This window comes from Phytophthora infestans, genomic scaffold (genome assembly GCF_000142945.1).
Source record: "Phytophthora infestans T30-4 supercont1.30 genomic scaffold, whole genome shotgun sequence".
NCBI lineage: Eukaryota > Oomycota > Peronosporomycetes > Peronosporales > Peronosporaceae > Phytophthora > Phytophthora infestans.
In genome coordinates this window covers 828,809-851,017 of record NW_003303729.1, presented here as the reverse complement: position 1 = coordinate 851,017, position 22,209 = coordinate 828,809, and the positions used below count along the sequence as shown (strand labels likewise).

The window sequence follows — 22,209 nt, the reverse complement described above, 5'->3', positions numbered from 1 at the left end:
TTTGCTTTCATATATAAAAATATCGTCAGCACAATTGTAAACACCCCGATACAAAGCAACATGTCGATCAGCAACAAAGAGCTGGAAGCCAAGCTGCGCGCGCTGCAGGCCAAAACGCTGGTGGAGGAGAAGGACTGGGTGGAGCAGGGTCGCAAGCTCTTCGAGCTCGAGGAGAAGTTTCTGCGCGATACGCTACTGGAGGGTAACATCCTCACGGGCTGGGGTGAGCCGCGTACTGCGCCCGTGAGATTCCGCAACGCTGGTGTGCGGAAGCGCAAGCGTGAGCGACAGGAGGCAGCGGCTGAACGCGCCGGGAAGCCGCTTGGGGCTTTAACATCCACACTGACGGTTGACGAGCAACTCAAGGTGGATCGCCACCGTTTGGCGTCCTACTCGTCCGTCTATTCGCCAGCGGAGGAGCTATACGGGACAATGGAGGAACGTGAACGGAGATTGTTGGAGAGCAGGAGCAAGAAGAAGAAGCTGCAGCCAGTAGCAGCCCCTGTAGCCAAGTAAGGACAGAGATTCTAACGGCCTAACTACCCAAATGTATTCAAACGGGGTTGTATGCATGTCAAGTGACAACTTGACGGTCCTATTAACGTCGAGGTGATGTACGACGTTCGCAGGCCTAGCTGTTCTACGTACTTAGTAGCGCTTGGCAACGTCCCGAAGTGGCTATTAGCAGGTGAAGAACATGAGGGCTTCTCCCGCCACCATCATGACCAGCGAGAACAGCATAAAGGTGCCATATGTGATGTTGAGCCAGTACAAGACGAGGCTGATCACTGTGAGTGCCCACGAAGTCACTTTGAACGTGATCGCCCACGCAAGATAGTGATAGAACATGTTCTTCAGGATGAAGTTGGTGCTCACGCGAGTGCCAATGTAGTCCGGAACATCCTCCGTGAACGCCTTGAGATAGATGCGACGCAGCGCCAACCGGTTCTGGTTACGGTTCAAGTTCGGATCTGACTTGTACTCGGGCAGGTAACGCACCAACGTCTTCGAATAGAAACAAAGTCAATAACGCAGCACAAGTATCAACGTCTAACTGATGCAACGTACGTGTCCGGGGATGCTGAACAATCGTCCAGGAGGCCACAGCTCGTACGCGCCGAACACGATGGAGGGCACCACGTTCTTCTTCGTGTCCTCACGCAGGTAGAATGGCCCCTTCTTGAATTCTTGAAGCTGTATAATGGACATAACCAACGTTGTCAATGCTATACACTAATTTAACCGAGCCAGGTATCGCTTACCAGTCCGTCCTTCGAGCGTGTGCCTTCAGGCGAGATGCAGACTGAATTGCCATGCTCGTTTACCGACACTGCAAGTTCCTTTAAACTCTTCAGCGCTGATTTACTGTGATAATTAGCACGTATCCAAATCGTTAGCGCTCCTTTATCATTGTTATTTATCATTCCCATGCAAGATAGCGTACCGGTGCGAGCGGTCGATGGCCACAAAGTCGAAGCCCCAACGAGACGACCAGCCGAGGAACGGGACTAGAAAAATGCTTTTCTTGGCGGCAAACTTGAAGGCAATCGGCGATGATCCATTGACAATGAAGCCGTCCAAGTTGGACGAGTGGCTGTACAATAACAACAGTATCCAAAGCAGTCAGCCATCGCCCTCTTTCCTAGTCCCACCTAGATCTACTCACCTGAACATGCAGACGACAGAGTCCTTAAGGTTGAGCAGGTTTTCGACGCCCTCGGCCTTCATGTCGGTACAGGCCGTGACACAGACCATGAAGGCCGTACCCCATGACACAATGTCCATGGGAAGGTAGTTCTTCTTGACTCCCATCTTCTTGAGTACTGGGTTGAGCCATTTGAGTGGGATCAGCACTGTCACACAGCTGAGCCAACCCACGAGCACCAGCACCATTGTAAGCATGCGCACGACCATGTAGATCTTCTCCAGAGGAGAGGAACTGGCGGGCAGCACGTCCAGTTTGAGCTGCTTACGCACTGCGTCCAGCTTCTCATTGGCTTCCTTCATCTCCGGGGCAGTGACCCACTGACTTTCGATACCTAGTTCATTCAGACGCTCTTCCAGCTCGATACGGATGAGCTCGCTGTCGTGGTAAAGCTTGCGCTTGGTCTGATTGCGTTTGGCTAAAGATCCCTCCTTGGCCAAAGCCAACGTGGCCGGCAACCTCGACTCAATCTCAGCAAAACGCTCTTCGAAGCGCACATCCTGCAGCACCTGCGCAGGTGTAGCGAACGACATGGCGGGGGGAAGGGAGCTACGGGTCTTCCGGTAGTGGTGACTCGACCAGATGCTTCTCAAATTTCGAGAAATATGCTAGTTTGCGAAAAGTGATTGGCTGAGAAAAAGGATGATAACGACGAATGTACCAACACGGTGGTACTTATGCTTGTCAACGAGGGTTGCGTGGTTTGCGTGATCCATTCCCTCTCTCTACAAACCTGTATCAAAGCTCTACAGTATGAACGCTTCTCTACTTGCTGGCAACAGCGTCTTGAAGCATTAACAAGCAGTATGCGTCCAATGCGGCATATCCCACTTGCTGCGTTGTCAGCGGACGTCGCTCCCAGTCGCTTTTCTGTTGCAACTTCGAAAGAGGGAGCTCGAGGGCCTGCTTGATATAGGTGCTGAGCCCCTTTTGTCTACGACGGCGACGCTGAAGCTTGTCCAATGATGAGGTATCGTCGCTCTGCGTTGGGATAATAGTCCCGTCGGCCAGATGCGTCGTTGCCACGAACGTGTCGAACGAGAAGTCGAGCACGTTGACGAACGTATCAAAGCACTTGACTTCCGGGAACGACCAGCGTAGTCGCTTGATGTCACCGTTAATAGCAAATCCGATCTTGACAATAGTGTCCGAGGTGAACAGGTGCTCGAAAAGCTCTTCCAAGTCGCCGATTGCCATCTCCATGAAGTCAAAAATAAAGACATAGTCGTCACAAGCGACCTGTAAGATCGAGCACTTGGACGGTACTGTAGCTCTGCTGTCAGGACGCCACTCTGCATCCAGTCCTAGTCGAGTCACGCAGTCTCGCATCAACAGATCGGTGGCTACTGACAAGGCCTCATCACTGTCTACCACCACAATGTGATCTTGAGCAATCGGGATCTTCAGATACGCTGTATCGTCAGCAGGAGTCGCAGACGCGTCTGCGTACACCGGTCTGGGCATCGCAGCACGCGCCTGCATCATGTACGGCATGAATTCAGCCTCGTGCTCCAACTTGAACTCCCTGATAGCCTTGTACGTACATCTAAAGCTGCTGGACTCGTCATCTTCCTCTTCAGCTGCAGCATTCTCCAGCTCGATCACTTCTCGTACAAATTGGCGACGTATTTCCAGCAAATTGTCCATTTCTGATTTGAAGAACATGAGGACGTTGCTCACGCCGCCAAACACGAACATCTCAGCGAACTTCGGTCCCAGATACGCCGCCGTCTCTACGTCATACAGTTCAGGTCGACGCATCAAGAAGCCCATGGTCTTATCAACGCTGTCCGTTTCTAGAGCGTCTTGACAAAACGCCAGCAGGTCTGCGCGATGCGACCGATGCAGGTACACGACGTCATCCAACTCCTTCACAATATGCACGGACAAGAGCGACAATTGGCTCACGCAGTACTCAGCGTGTCGTTCCTCCATCGACAGCTCGTCCGTCACCACCACTAATAGCTGCTTAGCCAACTTGCCGAGTGTTCGGAACGTCAAGTCCAAGAAACGTAGCGAGACCACCGAGCGGAGCAGAAACAGACACGGGTCAGCGGTGATCATGAGCGCATCTCGAATGGATTGCTCGGCTGCAGCCTTGGAATCCTTGTCTCGACTAGTCGTCAGCACTTGCATCGCATGCTGAGAAAACATCAACGGAGAACACGACAAGTTCGATCGTGAGCACCAATATCTGAAGCTCGCGGCATCTCGATCCGAGCCACTACATAGTGCTGTGTCTGCTTCTGTTTCCAGTGCTTCGCGGTCCTTGAAGACTTGCTCGAAGATAGCACGACGTGCGTACAGCGTCTTCATTGCGACCTTGCGAGAAGACTCGTCAAACGTGTTCCCGCGACGCGTATACTTGAAGTAAAATTCACGTAGTAGTGAGTCGTACACTGGCACAGGCATCATAAGCGACGCTTGTTGAAAATGCTGCAGTTTCGTCTGCGCCTCTGCCACCGTGTCATGCTGAATGCAGCACATGAACAGAGCAATTTCAGTCGTAGCGGAGCGTTGATACCCGTGTTTCAACATAGCTCGAAGTGTCTCCTCTGCTCCGATCGAGTTGTTCTTGTACGCGCACGATTTCACCAATTCTTCCAAAAAACTCTGTCGTTTAGTCTTTTCGCCAGACTCGCCAACAGGAAGCTTGTGCGTCAAGATGTTAAAGCCCTCCACATGACGATATCCATACATGCGAGCAACTTCGACTCCCATCCGTTGTGTAAAGACGATCTTGTCTTCATGAGCTAGAGCGACCAACTCGGAGATATGGTCACAGTTTGTCAGCAAATAGGCCCCACGAACGAATTTGCGGTACAGCGGCAATTCACGTGAGATCTCCGGTAGATTCTCGATTTCTTGGACTATTTGCCACGCCAGAGGCTCGTCACCACAGCACATGTACGCATCGACGATGGAAACGAACGTCTTAGAGGTAGGCTGAAGATGAGGTTGAGGTGGGATCGCTTCGCCGTCGTCCTCATTGACTGGCTGCCACCCTTTCGCGGCGAGATCACGCATCGCCTCGACAATTACCGATACATCCTCTTTCCACTTCCGCTTCCTGCACTGATGGATTAATGTCTCGAAATCATTTCTGTAGGTCACACAAATGCAACGTTAATGACACAAACTACACAAACTACGTACAGGGTTTCCTTACACGGTCACGATGGATCCACTCTGAATGCGCGCAATGAGGCGGTTGATGTCGTGGTGGACCACTGCTTTTCGAACTGATTGTGAGGTCTGATGCCCTAGACACCCAAGCGTCTTGGTGCCATCAGCAGTGGACGTCCCTTCTTCAGACTGCAAGTTCACGACTCGATCTCGTTCGTCCGACGTCAATACGCCACTTTGAACCCATTCATCGAGAACTGGGTTTAAGCCGTCGTAGTCCAGTAACTTGGCAGTCTGACCAACTGTATGGAAGAACCTGTCGTCCATTCGGAGCTTTGGTGAATGTGTTGCAATCTCCTTTAGCACGCGCGTAGCCACGATGCGATCTTTCCTTCGCGCACAAGTCTCCAGCGCCTCCAGGAACAGAGCCTCATCAAAAGCTCCGTCTTCTCGAGCATGAGTCAGACACACCAGACACTGCTCCGCTCCAACTTTGTTCCCCAGTCCAACGGCACGAATCAATGTCGTGTATGTCACCACGTTCGGCTTGGACGTTGACAGCCGCATTTCCTCGTATTTCTACCGAGAATCATTCCAGAATTCGTTAGTAAAGCATAATAACGTAAAAAAAACTATAAGAAATACTTCAAGTGCAGCAGGCAAGTCTCCGTTGCGTGCAATGACGTCGATCAGCGCCGTATACGTGAACACATCGGGTTGGTAGCCATGCACTTCTAGCAGGTCGAAGGCTCGCTGGGCTTCCTTCACACTGCCAGCCCGTTGACTGGCTGTCACGATCGTGTTGAGTGCGTAGCTCGGTTGCAGCATTGGCAGCTTCGGAATGTTACGAGAGACGTCGCCTTCTGTAGCCAGTAGCACCAACCAATCGACGTATGCGAAGGCCCGCTCGATAGCTTCATCCTCACGGCTCCCGTCCTTGTGCAACCCGCTTTTCATCCAGCGGAAAATCGGTCGCAGGAATGCGCGCGTCTCCCATGAGGAATAATCGTCACCAGCGGCCAGCAGTTTGCGCACCAGCGCTCCCGAGACCTCGTCCTCTTCCCAGCGAACCTCCATCGTCACTTTTGAACCCAACTTGACCGTCATAGTTTTATGTAGTGCACATAAAATAGTTTTTTAAAGAGAGTGTTCTTGTACTCTTTACCAGTCATCATCTTCTTCGTCTTCATCTGAGTTGTTAGCTTTGCTATCCGCGTCTACAGTCTGATCGGCCGAGCTTGGTTGGGAATTGAAAAGCTGTGACGATGGGCTTCTTTGTGTTAGCTCTGCTCCGTCAAAATTGTCCGAGTTGCGAGGCACTGATGGCGAATCGAACACTGTTCCCGGAGCGAATCGGACATTAGCTGACTTCTTTGGCTTTGAGGATGCTGGTGATGCATCTTGATTCTGTGAGTTCTCTTGTGGTGTCGATGATGTCGACGTCCTACACAATATATCGTTATTTCTGCCTTGCAGTCGAGCAATTATTATTTACACACAGCCTACCTGTTCCTTGCGTTCTGTTTGGTAATCAAGCTAACAAGTCGCGAGCTAGCATCCAAAAATCCACGCCGCTCATGTGAACGACTCGAATCAGCGGGTGACTCGTCGTTCGTCGTCTTCTTAAGTAATTTGCTCCACTGCCATTTGCCTAAACCACTCTCTTGCTCTTGGTTAATACTGGACGCGGCACCTTTCCCTCGTTTGCTTTTCTTTTTTGAATTTGTGGTTGTTGCTGCAGGATCCATTCGCACGGGTGGATTACGATGAATTACCTGTCGCTGTGAGAGGAAGGTCAATTCGGCCGACGTGTCACGGACTGTGCTGTGTTGCAGCAATTGTCGTGCTGCCTGTTCACTCCTGGACGCTTGGTTGTTATCGTAATCGTCATTGTCACTGTCTTGCTGGGTCTCGATCTCCTTCGCTTTGTTAAATATCTCAACCGGATCCTCGCCAGTTGAATTATTTGAATGATTTTTCACAATGAAAACGTGTCGAACATTTCGCGGTGTGATGTTGAGGTAGCTCTTCCGTCTTCCTGTCACTGGTGCATCGGTGGGTGTAAATACCGACACCTTGTACAACAGAAGACCCACACCAGCAGCGAGTGCAGGGCCTAGTTGCTCAACAAGTTCGCGATGGAAGTATCCCTCTACTTCTTCTCCTGTTGGGTCCTGCAAGAAAGATCAATTGGTTAATGCTAGCCCAGCATTAAATACCACCAAGGAGTCGGCATCCTTACATGGAGAACAGCCACGATTTCTTCGTCAACATAGCGCACAGACTTGATAAGCACTAGCAGCTGCATGCAAAAGGCGTAAGGGCACAATGTAACAACACGTCTTATCACGATACTGTTTACCTGCGGGATTTTTGTAAGTGCTTCATCACTGTCCACAATGTTCCCAACTGTGCACTTCAAACTGCCAATTCTGATACTACCTACAGCATCAAATAGCCACTTTACTTTATAATTTACTACAAGCAAGATAGACTAAGAGGTCTTACCATACAGAGTTCCTGATACAGCGGGCATGCCCAGATACTGACACATGTCCACCCACGGACCTTGGTCGAACACCGTCGCGATCTGCACTGAGTACCGATCCGAATTGGCGCTGGCGATGCGACTGAAGTCGCCCTGCGAGTTGTCCAATCTGTTATCCACCGTCAATACGCAGCTCATTTTATTGTGATAATTACCAATACAGAACGCACTGGTCCGCGCGCTTCTTCATGACATCCTGCAGCGGCCCCGGCACGTTGCGCATCCACTTAAGAATACTCTGCTGGGACCCCAAGTCTGTCAATCAGCCATTAGCCACGCAATCCAACCCGTGAGTCAATGAGGACGCAAACCAACGCACCCTCCTCCTCTCCATTGCGTCGCCGTTTGCCACCTATAGCGACGTCGGCACCGCCTCCCGTCGCCATCTCTTCATCGTCGCTGCCACTCATAGTAACAATTCGTAAGCTGAAGGCCATACAAAATTCTAGTGTAACACTCGCAATTTCCGATGCACCACTTGAAAAAATCGGACCCCAAAATTTGGGTTGACAAAAACCAGTCATGGTCGTCAATGATGTATCAACACGTGAAGGAGTCAGTAAGCAAAAACGGTTTGCTATCGTGTCCAGCACGTACAACAGCCACCGTTGTATGGGTGTGTGAAACTCATTAACATAACCATTTGTGACGAAAGTACCCTTGTGTGCTTACGCTTGACCTTCTTCTTCTCCTACGATACTAATTAAAACAGCGGCATGACGTTGCGGTGGAAGAAGACAGTGAGACCCAGCAGCATGATGAACACCTGGAACCACAAGAAGGGCGACATCTTGATCTCCCTCCGCATCTGCATCTTGGCCACGCGCAGCTCCTCGGCCTCCTTGGCCAGACACGCAGCGCACGTGGGTGTGGCAACGACAGGCACCGACAGGCGGTTCACGGGCGCGTCGCACTTCTTGCAGCTCGCCATCTTCGTCACCTTCCCACTCGCGATGTTGGCCTCCAGCTGCGCGCGCTTCTCCTTCTCTTCCTTCTCGCGACGGGCGGCCACAATCTGCGGGCCGCGGATCAAGTTCAGATACAGGAACAACAGCGAGTTCATGGCTCTATCACTAGAGGAGGTGCACTTGGAACAAGTCTTGCAGGTCTGTGCTTTTGCTGGTTGATTGCCAACTGAAGGTTTGAAATGGAGACTGTCGACGAATCGCACTTTATCCAGGGCCTTATTTTAACCAACTAGCGAAGTGAGACCGTACCTCTGTGAAAGTACACTTCTTTTTCAGCATCCGCACCCGCCGCTCGAGCTCTACCGTACAAGTATCACTATTAAACACGGGGTCTGTGAGCTGAAGAGCACGCTGTACGAAATACAATCCGGTCCGTGTCCAATAGCTTACGAATCGACAGTTTAATTTATCGGTAAAAAATATTAGGTGGTCGCTGAGCTGATCAATTCTACACTCTTGGCGGCATCACATCACTGTACCGAGAGAGGGCACCCCCCCCCCCGTGTACCGGAATCCATATATCGATATTATCGGATGCAACCGACGCAACCAAATCGGTACCGTCGTTCACATCCAAGTCGACCAGACCTTCTGAAAGGCTTCATAGTCAATAATGAAATAGCGGCGGTACTCTCCATTGCAGATTCTCCAACGCATACAAAATACGCATCCTACACAACTAGCTTGCAGCTTTAAGTGCTAATTATGTTTAACTGGGGTAGGATGCGTAGTTCTATTGACCGAAGTTGACAACCCCGTTGGGGCATACATGTTGAAGTGCCTCTGCACTACCGTAAGTTTCCCAATTTGTGCTGTCACCGGTTTCGACTTTCATCCAATCAGTTATTTCAGAATTACGATCGTCAGCCCCGACAAGCAGGAGCGAATGGACGCGGCGACGGAGGTGATTGTGCTGGACGATAGCAGCGACGCGTCGTCTGAGGGCGAGATGACACGGGCATCAGCTTCTACGACCCCGCCGGCATCTCCAGCGATGAAATGGAGGCGTGCGCAGCCCACTGGCTACGCAGATGCGGTGGAGGCGGCGCTGGCGATGGCTGCCGCTCTCGATACACATGAGTCCAGCGCCAGTGGCAGCACGGCCAAGAAGAAGGAGAAGAAAGCAGCCATGGCACCACCGCTTCTATCTACGAAGACCAAGAAGCTACAGCCAAAGCAACACAGTGACAAGAGACCACTACAAGCAGTGAAATGCCCAGCGAAGACCGTTCACAAAAGCAGAGGACGCATTAAACAACGTCCAGCCCAACCGTCGCGGTCTCGAGCGAGGTTGAGAAGTCTCAGCTCCAGTTCTGGCTCGGATTCCAGCTCCAGCTCGAGTTCTGGATCTCATCGTCGCTCTCGTTTTGACGTTAGAGAGCGACCAAGTAGCGCTTCAGGAAACACGGAGTCACGTGGGAAATTGCGGAAACATGTTGGAGTGAGTGGTCAGCGCCAGGTGAAAAGTCGCCGTCGCACTTCCGCTGGAGCTCATGCAGCAGCTCAGAACAAACAACCGTCAGAAATCGTGGATATTTTGTCGTCGTCAAGTAGCTCCGATTCATCTGTCGGTGGTCGCCTGCGCTCGTCATCGGTGTCTTCACTGACATCGTTGAACAGCGATTCGCCGCCTCGGACGCCCGTGAAGACAGGCAAGAAGCGCCTAGTGCTGAATGGCCACGCGAACGAGCTGAAGCCAACCACATTTCCAGTGCCAAAGAGCTCCGAGACAGCAGTGAGACGTCCACAATATTCGGCGCATACAAGCAACCAGGCGAAGAGTAATACTCAAGCTAAAGCGGCAGGCAAGCGCAAGCGGGTGCTGCCTCAGATGCGACGAGAGATTACTACTGGCTTGAAAACTCGAGGAGGCGATCAAAAGACGAAGAAGAAGTTACACCGGGAAAAAACTGATGAGAGTAGTGCGCAGTCGCGAGACTCCGTATCGAAGCCCTCCCCAGCGACACAGTCCGCACCGGTGTGTCTTATGTCGTCGTCCTCGGACTCGTCGGCCTCACCTTCGCCGGCCGCACAACCGACACCAGTGCCAGCGCGGAAATCCGTGTTGACTTCGAGAACTGCGTCACAGTCGACAGGTCAAGCGCGAGAAGGAGAGACGGACGCGTTTGGTCGATATCATTGCCGCAAATCGGTGTCGAAAACGCCGCCGAGCAAAGCCAAGTCTGCGTCGTCGTCGCCGGCAGTATCTGTGAACTCTTCATCCTTACCGTCGCCATCACTGAGAAAGAAACGACGGGTAGCCACATACTTTGACATGGATCACGTGGCGCTCGATGACCTGCAGGCCCAGGAGCGAGAGCTGGCGTGGATTCGGTCGCAGCATAAGCAGACTCGGAATCGATCTCACTCCACGAAACCTGCCGCGCAGAAGCGAAAGACATGCGAGGGAGTGATCTGCATGGACGACCACTCGGATATCAACAGCACGATAACCTCTGAGGATGGCGATGCTTGGAAGGATCAGAGCAAGACGAAGGTGACGCACGCAAGTGTAGCCAACAGAACTACGCGGCTGAATTATAGTAAGGAGATGCTCCACCCCACAGCGTATCGCGGTGTTTACTTTGACGAAGCCCCGCCGAACATTCTTCCTTTCAGTGGCCAGACGTGCAGTGAGCCGTTCGCGTTGAATTGCGAGCACCCGCTCACATTCTATGGTATGATAACGCTGCTGGTTGGTTTGGAGGCCTTCTCCATTGCGTCTGTGTCGCTCTTGTAACAGTGTTGTTTGCTTATTATTTGCGCTGTTGCCTTTGATGATGCAGACGAAACAGAGACGCTGGCAAGCCAGTGCTCGATCCTGGAAAGCTTCGGCAAGCCCACGCAGTGCATTTCATCCGTGTTTCCTAACGAGGTCGCAAGGCCTCAGAGTGACGTCACTCGTGCTGTGAGCTCCTTGGTAACAGCACATCTTCCTATCATTCGTCGCTGTCATCGAAGGAAGGTGCAAGCTATTCTGACAGAGGCCCGTAGGAAGATTGCTACGTACCAAGGAGCATTGAGGAAGTTCAGGAGACCTCCTTACGGTCAGAATGGTATGGCTGGAACTACGTATACTAGTCTTTATTCGGAGGTTCCTTGCTAATGTAGCTTCGGTTGCAAATGTACAGCGGTGACGTCGCATCTGCTTCCTCGCTCCACAGCGGAGAAGCATGCTGTGAGGAAGCTGAAAGCTGTGCAGCACATGTGCAGCCAGAGTGCGGGAAGCGTCTCGTTCCGAATTGGTCGTGGCGACAGCTTTGTGCGAGAGAGAACCGTGTCATCGCTGATCCAGATCAGCCGCGTCGAAGAGACTCAACCTCTGCGGCGGTACACGACGAGCATTGGACTGCGTGGCAACTACCGCGTCGAGGACGATCCGATTCTACGCTACACTGCCATCACAAGGTCGAGTGGAGCTGAGGGTGGGAATGAAAGTGGTGAGAAGTACGGACTACAGGTAGGCAGTGTGGCTGACGAAGAGGTGGCGGAGTTCGTGCTGCGACTGGTGGTTGGTCGTCTTAGCGACTCGGAACAAGTGTTCCACGCGCTGAAGAGCGAGCTCGGCTTCTCTCAGGCGTACACAGCGTACAGCGAACTGAAGAAGCTGCACGACTCGAGGCAGCGAGCAGCCGCCAGACTGGATCGGATGGAGAAGCTGGGTCGTGGTGGAAAGCATGCGTGGGATCCCGATGTGGCAGCCATTGTCAACTTGCTAAAGCAGTCGTCGTTATCGAAAGCCAGCCGCGCGAAAGCCTTGAGCAGACGGTTGCAGCCGCCAATATGCAGTTTCGAGTCAAGCATCGTGGACAGTCTCGTGGACGGCGCGACGGCAGGCATCGCAGCGTTAGGCCTGCGTGCGACAGATTCATACCACGACTTGGTGGACGTGTACCATGGCTCGCTCTGTCGGATGTGCTACAGATACGCCTGCCACGAGCATGGAGGCGATCACCCGCTACCGACCAGGCGAGTGGATCCCGTCTACCCTCAAATTGTATTGAAGGCAACTGGGGAGGCGGGACACTTTGATACTGCTGCAAGAGCTCGTGACAGCTCAGACAGCATGGCAACTGTATCACGTGCGGATGAGACGCAGGTCGGCGTGGAGAGCGACGAGGACATGAGCGACGGGAGCAATGAATCTCAAAAGCAACGTCGACGTCAGCGCAAGACCATGACTGATCCATCCGAGTATGTCGATACGTCGCACGTACCGTTGGTGGCGGAAAAGATGCACACATTCCTCTCTGCAGGAAGCCCATGCAGCAAGATGTGCTGGAAGAATGATGAGACCATGGATGCGAGTGCCCAGCGAACTACATTATCAGCAGCAGAGCTTGGTGTGCTTCGAAAGCTCCGAGAGACTATGGGCGACAACTCGTGCCTGCTCTCGGCCATCATGGGCTCTGTTTGTTGTTTTGAGGTGCACGACATGATAAAAAATGAGCAAGCAAATAATGACAACCGCGGAGGTGTGACGGATGGTGTTGGGAGGTCGGGCCGGCGTGCCCGCAACTGGAAGCAGGGGCGCAGGGCGGGCGGAAGTAATCACGAGCTGCTACAGCGAACACGCATCCAACGTCTGCAGGATCGGGGCACGGAGAATCATGAATACCAGCCGTGCACACACGAGGGCATGTGCGATACGTCGGGGTGCTCTTGTATGAAGCGAGACCACATGTGCGAGAAAGCGTGTGCCTGCTCTCGCGACTGTCCAAATAGGTGCGTGAAGCAAGGCGACAGTTTGGCAAGCAATGTTGCCCGTGCTCAACATAAAACCAAAGCGTTAACCATCGCATTGGTTAAAGCATTGGTTTTTCTGATTTGGTTAATGACATTGACCGACAATGACTCAATGTTGCATGTTTGCTGTTTGGCAGGTTTGAAGGTTGTTCATGCTCGGCAGGCGAATGTCGTACCAACCGATGTCCGTGCTATGCGGCGCTGCGCGAATGTGATCCAGACGTATGTGTATCGTGCGGGGCGAGTGAGATTGCTGTGTCGGTGTCTACCGATACGCTCGCACAGAAGAGGTGTGGGAAATCGGTTTGTGGCAATGTAAATGTGATCCGTAGCAACCACAAAAGGTTGGGCATGGGTTTCTCCTCGATCCATGGGTACGGAATGTTTGCACGCGAGGCTTTCTTGGCGACCGAATTTGTGTACGAGTACACTGGCGCCATGCTTTCCCAGGACGAGGCGGAGCGCCGCGGTCTGTTTTACGACAAGATGGAGATGAGCTACTTGTTTGATTTGAACGAAGATGCGGTGTTGGACGCGCTTCGCAGCGGCAACAAGAGCAAGTTCATTAACCATCAGAGTGAGTCGCCCAACTGCACGGCAAAGGTGATGAGTGTTTGTGGTGTGCACCACATCACAATCTGGGCTCTGCGTGACATTGGTGTTGGCGAGGAGCTGGTTTTCGACTACGGCTACAAGCGAAGTGTCGGTCCAGATTGGAGTCATCGTCGGGCGGCATCGAAGGATTCCAGCTAAAGGTGCGTGTATCCAGATCGCATCCGGCTCCGGTCTGAGATCCGTTTGTTTTCTCCTGCATTTGGTACGTGACAACATGAAAGCTGTTAGACAAACACTTTTCTCAAGAATCGTTGTGATACTACTGACTGGTCAGTGAGCTCTTTGGGACCAGGAATTCTTGAACCCTTCAAAATGCACAGGCAGCGGTACCCCTCACTTGAACTCTTCATGAAGATTGTGACGGGGTCACACAGCACCTTGCGCTAGAGTAAGTTATCTTCCGAGAGTATACAAACACTCCGTGAGCGGCAGCTCACAGGTCCCTCTTCATTTTAAAGAGAGCGAAGTGACCTAATTAAGGTAGAATGTCAGCTGAGTATAAGTATAGGTTGATAAAGCTTGGGTTTAATACAAACTTTAAGTCACCTTTAGAAATGCAATGTCGTTAGCCAATGCTTGGCTTTGAACGACCTTGGTACTTCGTACCAAATATCCCGAAGTATGACGTGTCACACTTTCATTTAACCAGGGTACACTTAGGGCTACGTACCCCGTTACAAAGATGGACTCGGATGTGCGGTGGTCTCGCCACTAACTATCTGATATGCAACGTGCTTTTGTTTTTGTTTTCAGACACTCACGGATGAAACAACGGTAACAAATTATTCATGGGTGACGTGCTTACAACCTAATTTTATTTGTCAGTGTATATATGTTAAACAGGCGTTGTGGAAGCATAATTTCTGGCATTGTAGCCGTTTATCCAGATTAAGCTGCCCACACGTTCAAGGATTACGCAAGGGCGATTGTGAAAATGAATGACAGGACTAGCGAGTATGTTTCTACATCCTAACTTATACAAGTTTTGGGTGTAGATAAGACACGCAGTGTTTCCGGCGTGGCGACTTGCGCTATCAAAAAGCGAGGGTATCATGGACAAATGCGTAGTAGGCCCATCATTGATGTCTCGCGGCAAACATGTCTACCAACGCCCCCCCCACACACACACACAGCTCCTATCCCAAAACCACCACCACACACCATCCCAGCCGTCAAGCATTAAATCAATGGTGTGAGATTCTTGGTAGACTAGCACTTCTTCAGAGATATCTTTTTACTCTGATTTTACGATACAGGCAATACTTATGCAGTCAGAAAGCGGTCCTGCATCTAGAACTATGTCCTGCATTTCACGGCTGTTCTCATTAGCGGTAGGATTAGGTAGGATTGATAGGATGGGGAGGATATGTGACGCGTGCTGGGCTACGGTTACCAGGTTGGTCAGGCGGTCCAAAACTTTTACCAACGTTCTCGAGGGAGGTTGTTCCAGCTGTCCCATACTATTCGGGAGGTCTGTTTCATTCTGTGTATGGCGTTTAACTGTCTCCCCCCTCCCCGTTACGCTATAAGGATCCTCTATCAGACAGCACGACCCACACGCTACTGCTGAGGTTTCAACGAGCGGCGCAACCTCACTAAGCAGCAAACTATAGAAAATCCTGAGCTAGCTGCTGATTCGCTATCAGTGAAAGAGCTACGAGATTATCGCTGATGCGTCCGACATTGCGGATGCTGAGGTCTGAGACCTAAGACAGCGTTGGGTGCAATGTAACACCACCTCGGGCATAATGAGCGCCTCGCCCGTCCTCCTGGTAGACATGCGCTCGTCGACTTGCAGACCCGGCTGAATAACGGCTACGACTTAAAGTGTCACCATTTATGCGGTGGTAGCGGGTCAAGTTATTTTCCCGACGTAGTTCTTGCATATGTTCACTCCAAGTTATTCGCTGGCGGCAGAAGCAATCTTCGCGAACAGTCAGCGGCACGGTTGCCGCAGTCACACAGCTTACGAGGTTTTTCCAGTAGCTCATCACCAACCCCGGCCGACGTCCTTGCAACGGCCAGCGTACTGCGAGCAATTGGAGCAATGAGAGCACCTATCATCGTCTTTGGGAATGGGACGCTTTAGATGGGACGCGCTATGTTGACGACAGGACGAAATTGTAGCCCGATAAATCTATCTACCCCTTCGTTATTATAGAGGTAACTAGCTGGACAGGCCTACGGACAAGCGCGACAACAAAGTCTATACGCTAAGGATAATCTGAAGGACCCATTCATGAATCACAGGACTTGTTTTCTGGATGATTAAGAATGCCTACCCAAATCAGCTGCAATACGAAAATCATTGGTATGACTAATAGCAAGCGCTATAATGCTTCAGACCAGCTAAGATGGGCGGGTGCGAGCGCGCGTATCTGGAACAAGCCCGCGCGCGGCTCCCGCAAAACAAGGCGGCGCGATAAAGGACCATCGCCTTGATGAAAAGCTCTGTCCAAAAAATTTATGGGTGGCAAAAGTCCACTTGTGCCTATCGGTATCAATACGACAGACCTGAGTGTGTTTCCAGAAATAGGACAATACGTTTTGGTATCGAGTTTGCTGTATTTAGCATATTTGGGTAATACAAGCGTGTGATGCCAATTTCTGACCAATCTTCACTTTCGGATACACTGTACAGCCTGTTTGCGCAAGACCAAAATGCTTAATATTCCATATTTCGCTTTTTCACCGATTTCCTACATATGTCCCGATGTGAACGTATTAGATGACACCGACACAACAATCTCACTCACCCCGCACGATACACATACGTCTGGATCACATTCGTGCAGCGCCGCAAAGCACGGACATCGGTTGTTACGACATTCGCCTGCCGAGCATGAACAACCTTCAAACCTGCCAAACAGCAAACATGCAACATTGAGTCATTGTCGGTCAATGTCATTAACCAAATCAGAAAAACCAATGCTTTAACCAATGCGATGGTTAACAGTTTGGTTTCGTGTTGAGCACGGGCAACATTGCTTGCCAAACTGTCGCCTTGCTTCACGCACTTATTTGGACAGTCGCGAGAGCAGGCACACGCTTTCTCGCACATGTGGTCTCGCTTCATACAAGAGCACCTCGACGTATCGCACATGCCCTCGTGTGTGTACGACTGGTATTCATGATCTCCGTGCCTCGATCCTGTAGACGTTGGTTGCGTGTTCGCTGTAGCAGCTCGTGATTACTTCCGCCCGCCCTGCGCCCCTGCTTCCAGTTGCGAGCACGCCGGCCGTACCCCGCACACAAAATGACATAAGCTTATTACATTTAGCTAAATGTTGGTAATACCTCAATTAATAAAAAACAGAAACGACAGAGTAAAGCAGAAAATACGAAACAGAGAATAGTTTTGATTTGCTTAGCTTGGCACACCTTCGTCGCCCCGCTGTTCATTTCGCTTGAGATATAAATGTTTATTAAATATACTGGGAAGTGTAATGTGCGGTTCGCTGGTGACCTTGACACTACGCCTGCCTCCGGAAAAACTGCGTGGCTATGTATCGTGGAAAACGCGCGCGGGTTTGCTCCGTCTACGTGTACAAGCACCCCGGTCGCCTTAATGTAGTTGATCTGTAGCGTTATCGCACTTGATATTAGTCATAGAATTTGCTTTCGTTTGGCTGCTGATTCGGATAGACATCCTTAATTCTCCAAAAAACATGTCCTTCAAGTCATGAATGATTCCTACAGATGATCCAAAAACGCAGGACATAGTTTTGGATGCAGGACCGCTTTCTGACTGCATTAGTATTGCCTGTACCGTAAAATCAGAGTAAAAAGATATCTCTGAAGAAGTGCTAGTCTACCAAGAATCTCACACCATTGATTTAATGCTTGACGGCTGTATTGAGGGTTGCTGGTCTTGGTACTGTGTACCAGTTGTACCCATTAACCGGTCAGCCTGAACCGGTCCAATACGATCCCGCTGTGATTATGGTACGTTGTTTATGCCACCAATGATTGGACGAGTAGAATGATTGGATGACCTAGGTAGTGAGGACAGTGTAAGCCCCGATCAATCAATCACTTTCGAATCTTCCTTCTTCTGCTCAAGTGCCTTCACTCCGGTCTCCGCACCAAGTGCAGAAGTCACTCCGTTCAGTCCCAAGCTTCGTTCCAACACCTCTACACCGTTAACAGGTTATGAGCCCAAGCACCATGTCCTCTGCCCATGACGCCTCGACCAAGGTCACCATCGACAAGTTCAACGGTGACAACTACGCGACGTGGAACCGCTACATGCGTGGCGTGTTTCTAACCAAGTCGGTATGGCACGTAGTGAACCGGGAAACGACGCCGAGCTTCACGGACATCCGGACCAAGGACGACTACGTCAAGGCGAGCAACATTGCGTTCGGACTGATGTTGCTCCACATGAACGCGGACTACCATCACGTGGTTGATGACTGCGAGGAAGCGTGGGGCGCGTGGACGCGCTTGAAGACGCTGTATGGTGGGTCGCAGAAGGCTGGTCGCATCTACCTGAAGCGCCAACCCTTCAGCATGGAGATGTCGGAAGGCGGCAATGTCTTGCATCATTGCAACGAGGTCCTCAACATCAGCGCCAAGATGGAGGACGAGGACGTGGCGATCTGCTTACTGCGAAGTCTCCCCAAGAGCTACGAGAACGTCGTGCTCAATCTGGAGATGAGCAACGCAGAGCTGCGGTCGCAAGACGTTGTGAAAGTGCTCACAAACGAGCACATCAAGCGACAAGGTGAGAAGACGGCGACGGTGAAAACTGAAAACGCGGCCAAGGCGTTCAACACCGACCGAGAGTCTCGCCAATGCACGTACTGCGGGAAATTGGGGCACATGATTGACAAGTGCTGGACCAAGCAGAAGGATGAGGGTCGAGGTGCTCGACGCGGCGGCAACGGCCGTGGACGCGGAGCTAACAACATCCAGTGGCGAAATGACGGCGACGACGACTACGACTACGATCGAGTAGCGTTCGCGGTTTCCCTGGAATGTGGAGTATCGACGAACAAGAATGTGTCTGGAATGTGGGCGGTCGACAGTGGTGCCACACACCACATCTGTAACGACAAGTCCAAGTTCGCCAATCTCATCGAGCGCAATGAAGGCGAACTTTCGGTGGCCGACGGGAACAAGGCGGCTATCAAGGGTGTGGGGACCATCGTGGAAAGAGTGGTCCTGCCCAACGGCACCGAGCGCGAGATCGAGATCAAGAACGCGCTCTATGTGCCTAATATGAGCAGGAATCTGCTTTCAGTACCGCAGATCAACAAGAACGGAAAGTTCCAAGTGGTGTTCGATGGCACTGAGATGCACATCTCACGCAAGGACTCGAATCAAGTGGTGGCATCGGCGGATCTCGTAGATGGACTCTACTGGCTTCGCACGCCTCTTCGATCAGCAAATGCGGCGACAACTGGAAGGACGGTCGACCTGCATGCGCGTATGGGTCACGCTCCAGTCGAGGTGTTTCGCAAGATGGTCGACAACAAGATGATCAAGGACGCCAAAGCACCTTCCAAGCCTAGCGGACCAAGTCTGTGTCGCGGCTGTCAGCAAGGCAAGATGGTCCAAAAACCATTCCCTACCAACCGTGACAAGCGTCGCTATGACACTTTCGAGTTGCTTCACTTCGACATTTGCGGACCCATGGAGAAGTCCTCGCTTGGTGGCAGCAAATATTTGCTACTGATCGTGGACGAAGCCAGCGGATGCATGAAGGGCTTCTGCCTGCGTGCCAAATCAGAAAGCGAAGACTGCATCAAGACGTACATCACGAAGGTGCAGAAGCAGTTTGGCAAGAAGGTCAAGTTGGTGCGACACGATGGCGCTCGTGAATTTGCGACCAACTCGCTCAAAGCTTTCTACGAAGACGAAGGCATCGAGCAACAAACCACGGTTCCGTACGCGCACCAGACTAACGGCACGGCAGAGCGGGCCATCCGCACCATCGTCACGATCGGCCGCAGCATGCTGCACCATGCCAAGCTGGACAAGTGTTTCTGGGGTGAAGCGGCGATGACGGCCATCTACGTGAAGAACCGCCTGCCGTCACCAAAGATCGAGTGCAAGACTCCGTTCGAGATTGTGTACAAGTCCGCGCCGAGTGTGAAACACATGCGCGTCTTCGGCTGTCGAGCTTTCATCTTAACTCCGAAGGAGAAACGGCTCAAGTGGGATACAAAGGCTCGCGCCGGATTGTTCCTGGGCTACGAAGAAGTATCCAAGGCGTATCGACTTTATGACATCGAGGCGGGGCAGGTGGTTATCAGTCGCGATGTCAACTTCGATGAATCGACCTTTGGACTTTCAGAGCCATTTTCCGATGAAGACGTCGACGACCTGGACTTCGAATCTCTCGACATCGACAATGACGGTTCGCGTCAGACGGAGCACAGGCAGGCGGGAAAGCGCAAGAGCCGCCCGAGTGACGAAGATGAATCTACCACAAGACCGCGAACTACGCGTCATCGACCCGGACTGGAAGAAGCAAGTGCGCCGACCAATTCGTCTTCACGTCGAGCAGACGTGAACGAAGAAGAAAAGGCTGGAGATCAAGATGAAGAATCGACTTCCCCCGTGTTTTGGCGTGCAAGTGCCAACGCAGTCGAAGCTGCGGTGGACTTATCGGAGCCAGCGACTTTCCAAGAGGCGGTGAACGGCCCCGACCAAGTGCACTGGCGCAAAGCAATTCGTGCTGAGCTCAAGTCGATGCGACTTCGAGGAGTGTTCCGTGCTGCGAAGTTGCCGAACGGACAACGCGCTATTGGTACCAAGTGGGTGTTCAAGATCAAGCGCAAAGCGGACGGATCGATCGAGAAGTACAAGGCACGCCTCGTGGCTAAGGGCTTCAAGCAAAAGTACGGCATCGACTACACTGAGACGTTCTCGCCGGTTGTCAAGTACGTGACATTGCGCATGGTAATCGCTTTGGCCAAGTACTTTGGCTGGCCGCTAGACCAACTAGACGTGGTGACGGCATTCCTGTACGGCGTGATGAGGGAGATCGTGTTTTGCGTGGTTCCCGAAGGTGTCGAGCTCGACGGTGACTTCGACTGCCTGGAATTGGTGAAGGCCATTTACGGTCTAAAACAAGCTTCGCGCGTGTGGAATGAGACTTTCGACGAGTTCGTATGCTCTATCGGCTTTCAAGTTTCGGCCTTTGACCCGTGCCTCTACATCAAAGTTGTTGATGGCCACTGTGTACTCATACTGGTCTACGTCGACGATGTCCTGGTCACCGGAAGCTCACCCGAGCTGATCTCACGCACGAAGGACGACCTCAAGACACGCTTCGAAATGACTGACAGCGGCAAGTGTGTGTTCGTCCTTGGGATCGAATTGGTAGACGGTCCGGACGGCAGCGTGACGATGAGCCAACGGCGTTATGTGGATGACATCCTGAAGCGCTTTGGTATGGACGAGTGCAAGGCTGTGGTAAGTCCGGTGGATATAAGCACTCGACTGGTTCCAAGCGACGCGGCGACCAAGGTACAAGCTCCGTTTCGCGAAGCTGTTGGTGCACTAATGCACCTGATGACCGCGACGCGTCCAGATATTGCGTACGCGGTGGGCTATGTGTCGCGCTTCATGGAGAATCCCCAAGAAGAACACTGGGTTGCGGTCAAGCGCATCTTTCGCTACCTGCAAGGCACCAAGACGCATGGAATCTGCTACAAACCGGGTAACAACATCGACTTTCGCGGATACTCTGACGCAGACTGGGCTGGTGACCTCGCGGACCGCAAGTCGACTTCCGGCTACACGTTCATGCTGATGGGTGCGCCAGTGAGCTGGGGCAGCAAGAAGCAGTCAAGTGTTTCGCTGTCTACGAGCGAAGCGGAGTACATCGCGCTAAGTCTGGCAATTCAAGAAGGCAAGTGGATTCATCGCCTACTGTGCGAGATATTAGCAGCTGCCAATGAGACTGGACCCGACCTCAAGATCCAAGAAGACAACCAGTCGTGCATCAAGATGACAAAGAATCCTGTGAACCACGGCCGCGCCAAGCACATCGACATCAAGTACCACCACATCCGCGATGAAGTCAAGCGTGGTGAAGTCAAGCTCGAGTATTGCGAGACTTCTGTGATGCTGGCTGACATCATGACGAAGGCGCTCCCAGGGCCTCGTCACATGGACCTAGCAGCTGCTCTCGGTATCCACGCGTGTTCGCATTGAGGGGCGTATTGAGGGTTGCTGGTCTTGGTACTGTGTACCAGTTGTACCCATTAACCGGTCAGCCTGAACCGGTCCAATACGATCCCGCTGTGATTATGGTACGTTGTTTATGCCACCAATGATTGGACGAGTAGAATGATTGGATGACCTAGGTAGTGAGGACAGTGTAAGCCCCGATAAATAAATCACTTTCGAATCTTCCTTCTTCCGCTCAAGTGCCTTCACTCCGGTCTCCGCACCAAGTGCAGATGTCACTCCGTTCAGTCCCAAGCTTCGTTCCAACACCTCTACACCGTTAACAGGCTGGGATGGTGTGTGGTGGTGGTTTTGGG

At 51.9% G+C, this 22,209-nt stretch overlaps 6 protein-coding genes across 6 annotated transcripts; 2 read left to right on the top strand and 4 right to left on the bottom strand.

Moving 5' to 3' along the window:
- Window positions 1–51: 51 nt before the first annotated feature.
- On the bottom strand, window positions 52–2,261 carry PITG_13842 (uncharacterized protein; the record flags this gene model as incomplete). Its single annotated transcript, XM_002899476.1, has 5 exons — window positions 52–1,005; window positions 1,069–1,194; window positions 1,263–1,365; window positions 1,445–1,594; window positions 1,667–2,261. The coding sequence occupies 5 exons, from the start codon at window positions 2,236–2,238 to the stop codon at window positions 682–684; spliced, it is 1,275 nt and encodes a 424-aa protein (XP_002899522.1).
- PITG_13843 (uncharacterized protein) lies at window positions 61–516 on the top strand (the record flags this gene model as incomplete). The annotated part of the gene is made up of 1 exon (XM_002899477.1): window positions 61–516. One exon carries the CDS (start codon window positions 61–63, stop codon window positions 514–516), a length of 456 nt encoding a protein of 151 aa, XP_002899523.1.
- A 209-nt stretch (window positions 2,262–2,470) lies between the features above and the next one.
- Window positions 2,471–5,908, bottom strand: PITG_13841 (uncharacterized protein; the record flags this gene model as incomplete). Its single annotated transcript, XM_002899475.1, has 3 exons — window positions 2,471–4,808; window positions 4,875–5,410; window positions 5,477–5,908. The coding sequence occupies 3 exons, from the start codon at window positions 5,906–5,908 to the stop codon at window positions 2,471–2,473; spliced, it is 3,306 nt and encodes a 1,101-aa protein (XP_002899521.1).
- Window positions 5,909–6,333: 425 nt separating this feature from the next.
- PITG_13840 (uncharacterized protein) lies at window positions 6,334–7,602 on the bottom strand (the record flags this gene model as incomplete). Its single annotated transcript, XM_002899474.1, has 5 exons — window positions 6,334–6,981; window positions 7,074–7,133; window positions 7,194–7,273; window positions 7,340–7,488; window positions 7,550–7,602. 5 exons carry the CDS (start codon window positions 7,600–7,602, stop codon window positions 6,334–6,336), a joined length of 990 nt encoding a protein of 329 aa, XP_002899520.1.
- A 392-nt stretch (window positions 7,603–7,994) lies between these two features.
- On the bottom strand, window positions 7,995–8,505 carry PITG_13839 (uncharacterized protein; the record flags this gene model as incomplete). Its single annotated transcript, XM_002899473.1, has 1 exon — window positions 7,995–8,505. One exon carries the CDS (start codon window positions 8,440–8,442, stop codon window positions 8,083–8,085), a length of 360 nt encoding a protein of 119 aa, XP_002899519.1.
- Window positions 8,506–11,022: 2,517 nt separating this feature from the next.
- Window positions 11,023–13,846, top strand: PITG_13838 (polycomb protein EZH2, putative; the record flags this gene model as incomplete). Its single annotated transcript, XM_002899472.1, has 7 exons — window positions 11,023–11,025; window positions 11,160–11,394; window positions 11,479–12,344; window positions 12,663–12,730; window positions 12,845–13,072; window positions 13,231–13,326; window positions 13,384–13,846. 7 exons carry the CDS (start codon window positions 11,023–11,025, stop codon window positions 13,844–13,846), a joined length of 1,959 nt encoding a protein of 652 aa, XP_002899518.1.
- Window positions 13,847–22,209: the final 8,363 nt, after the last annotated feature.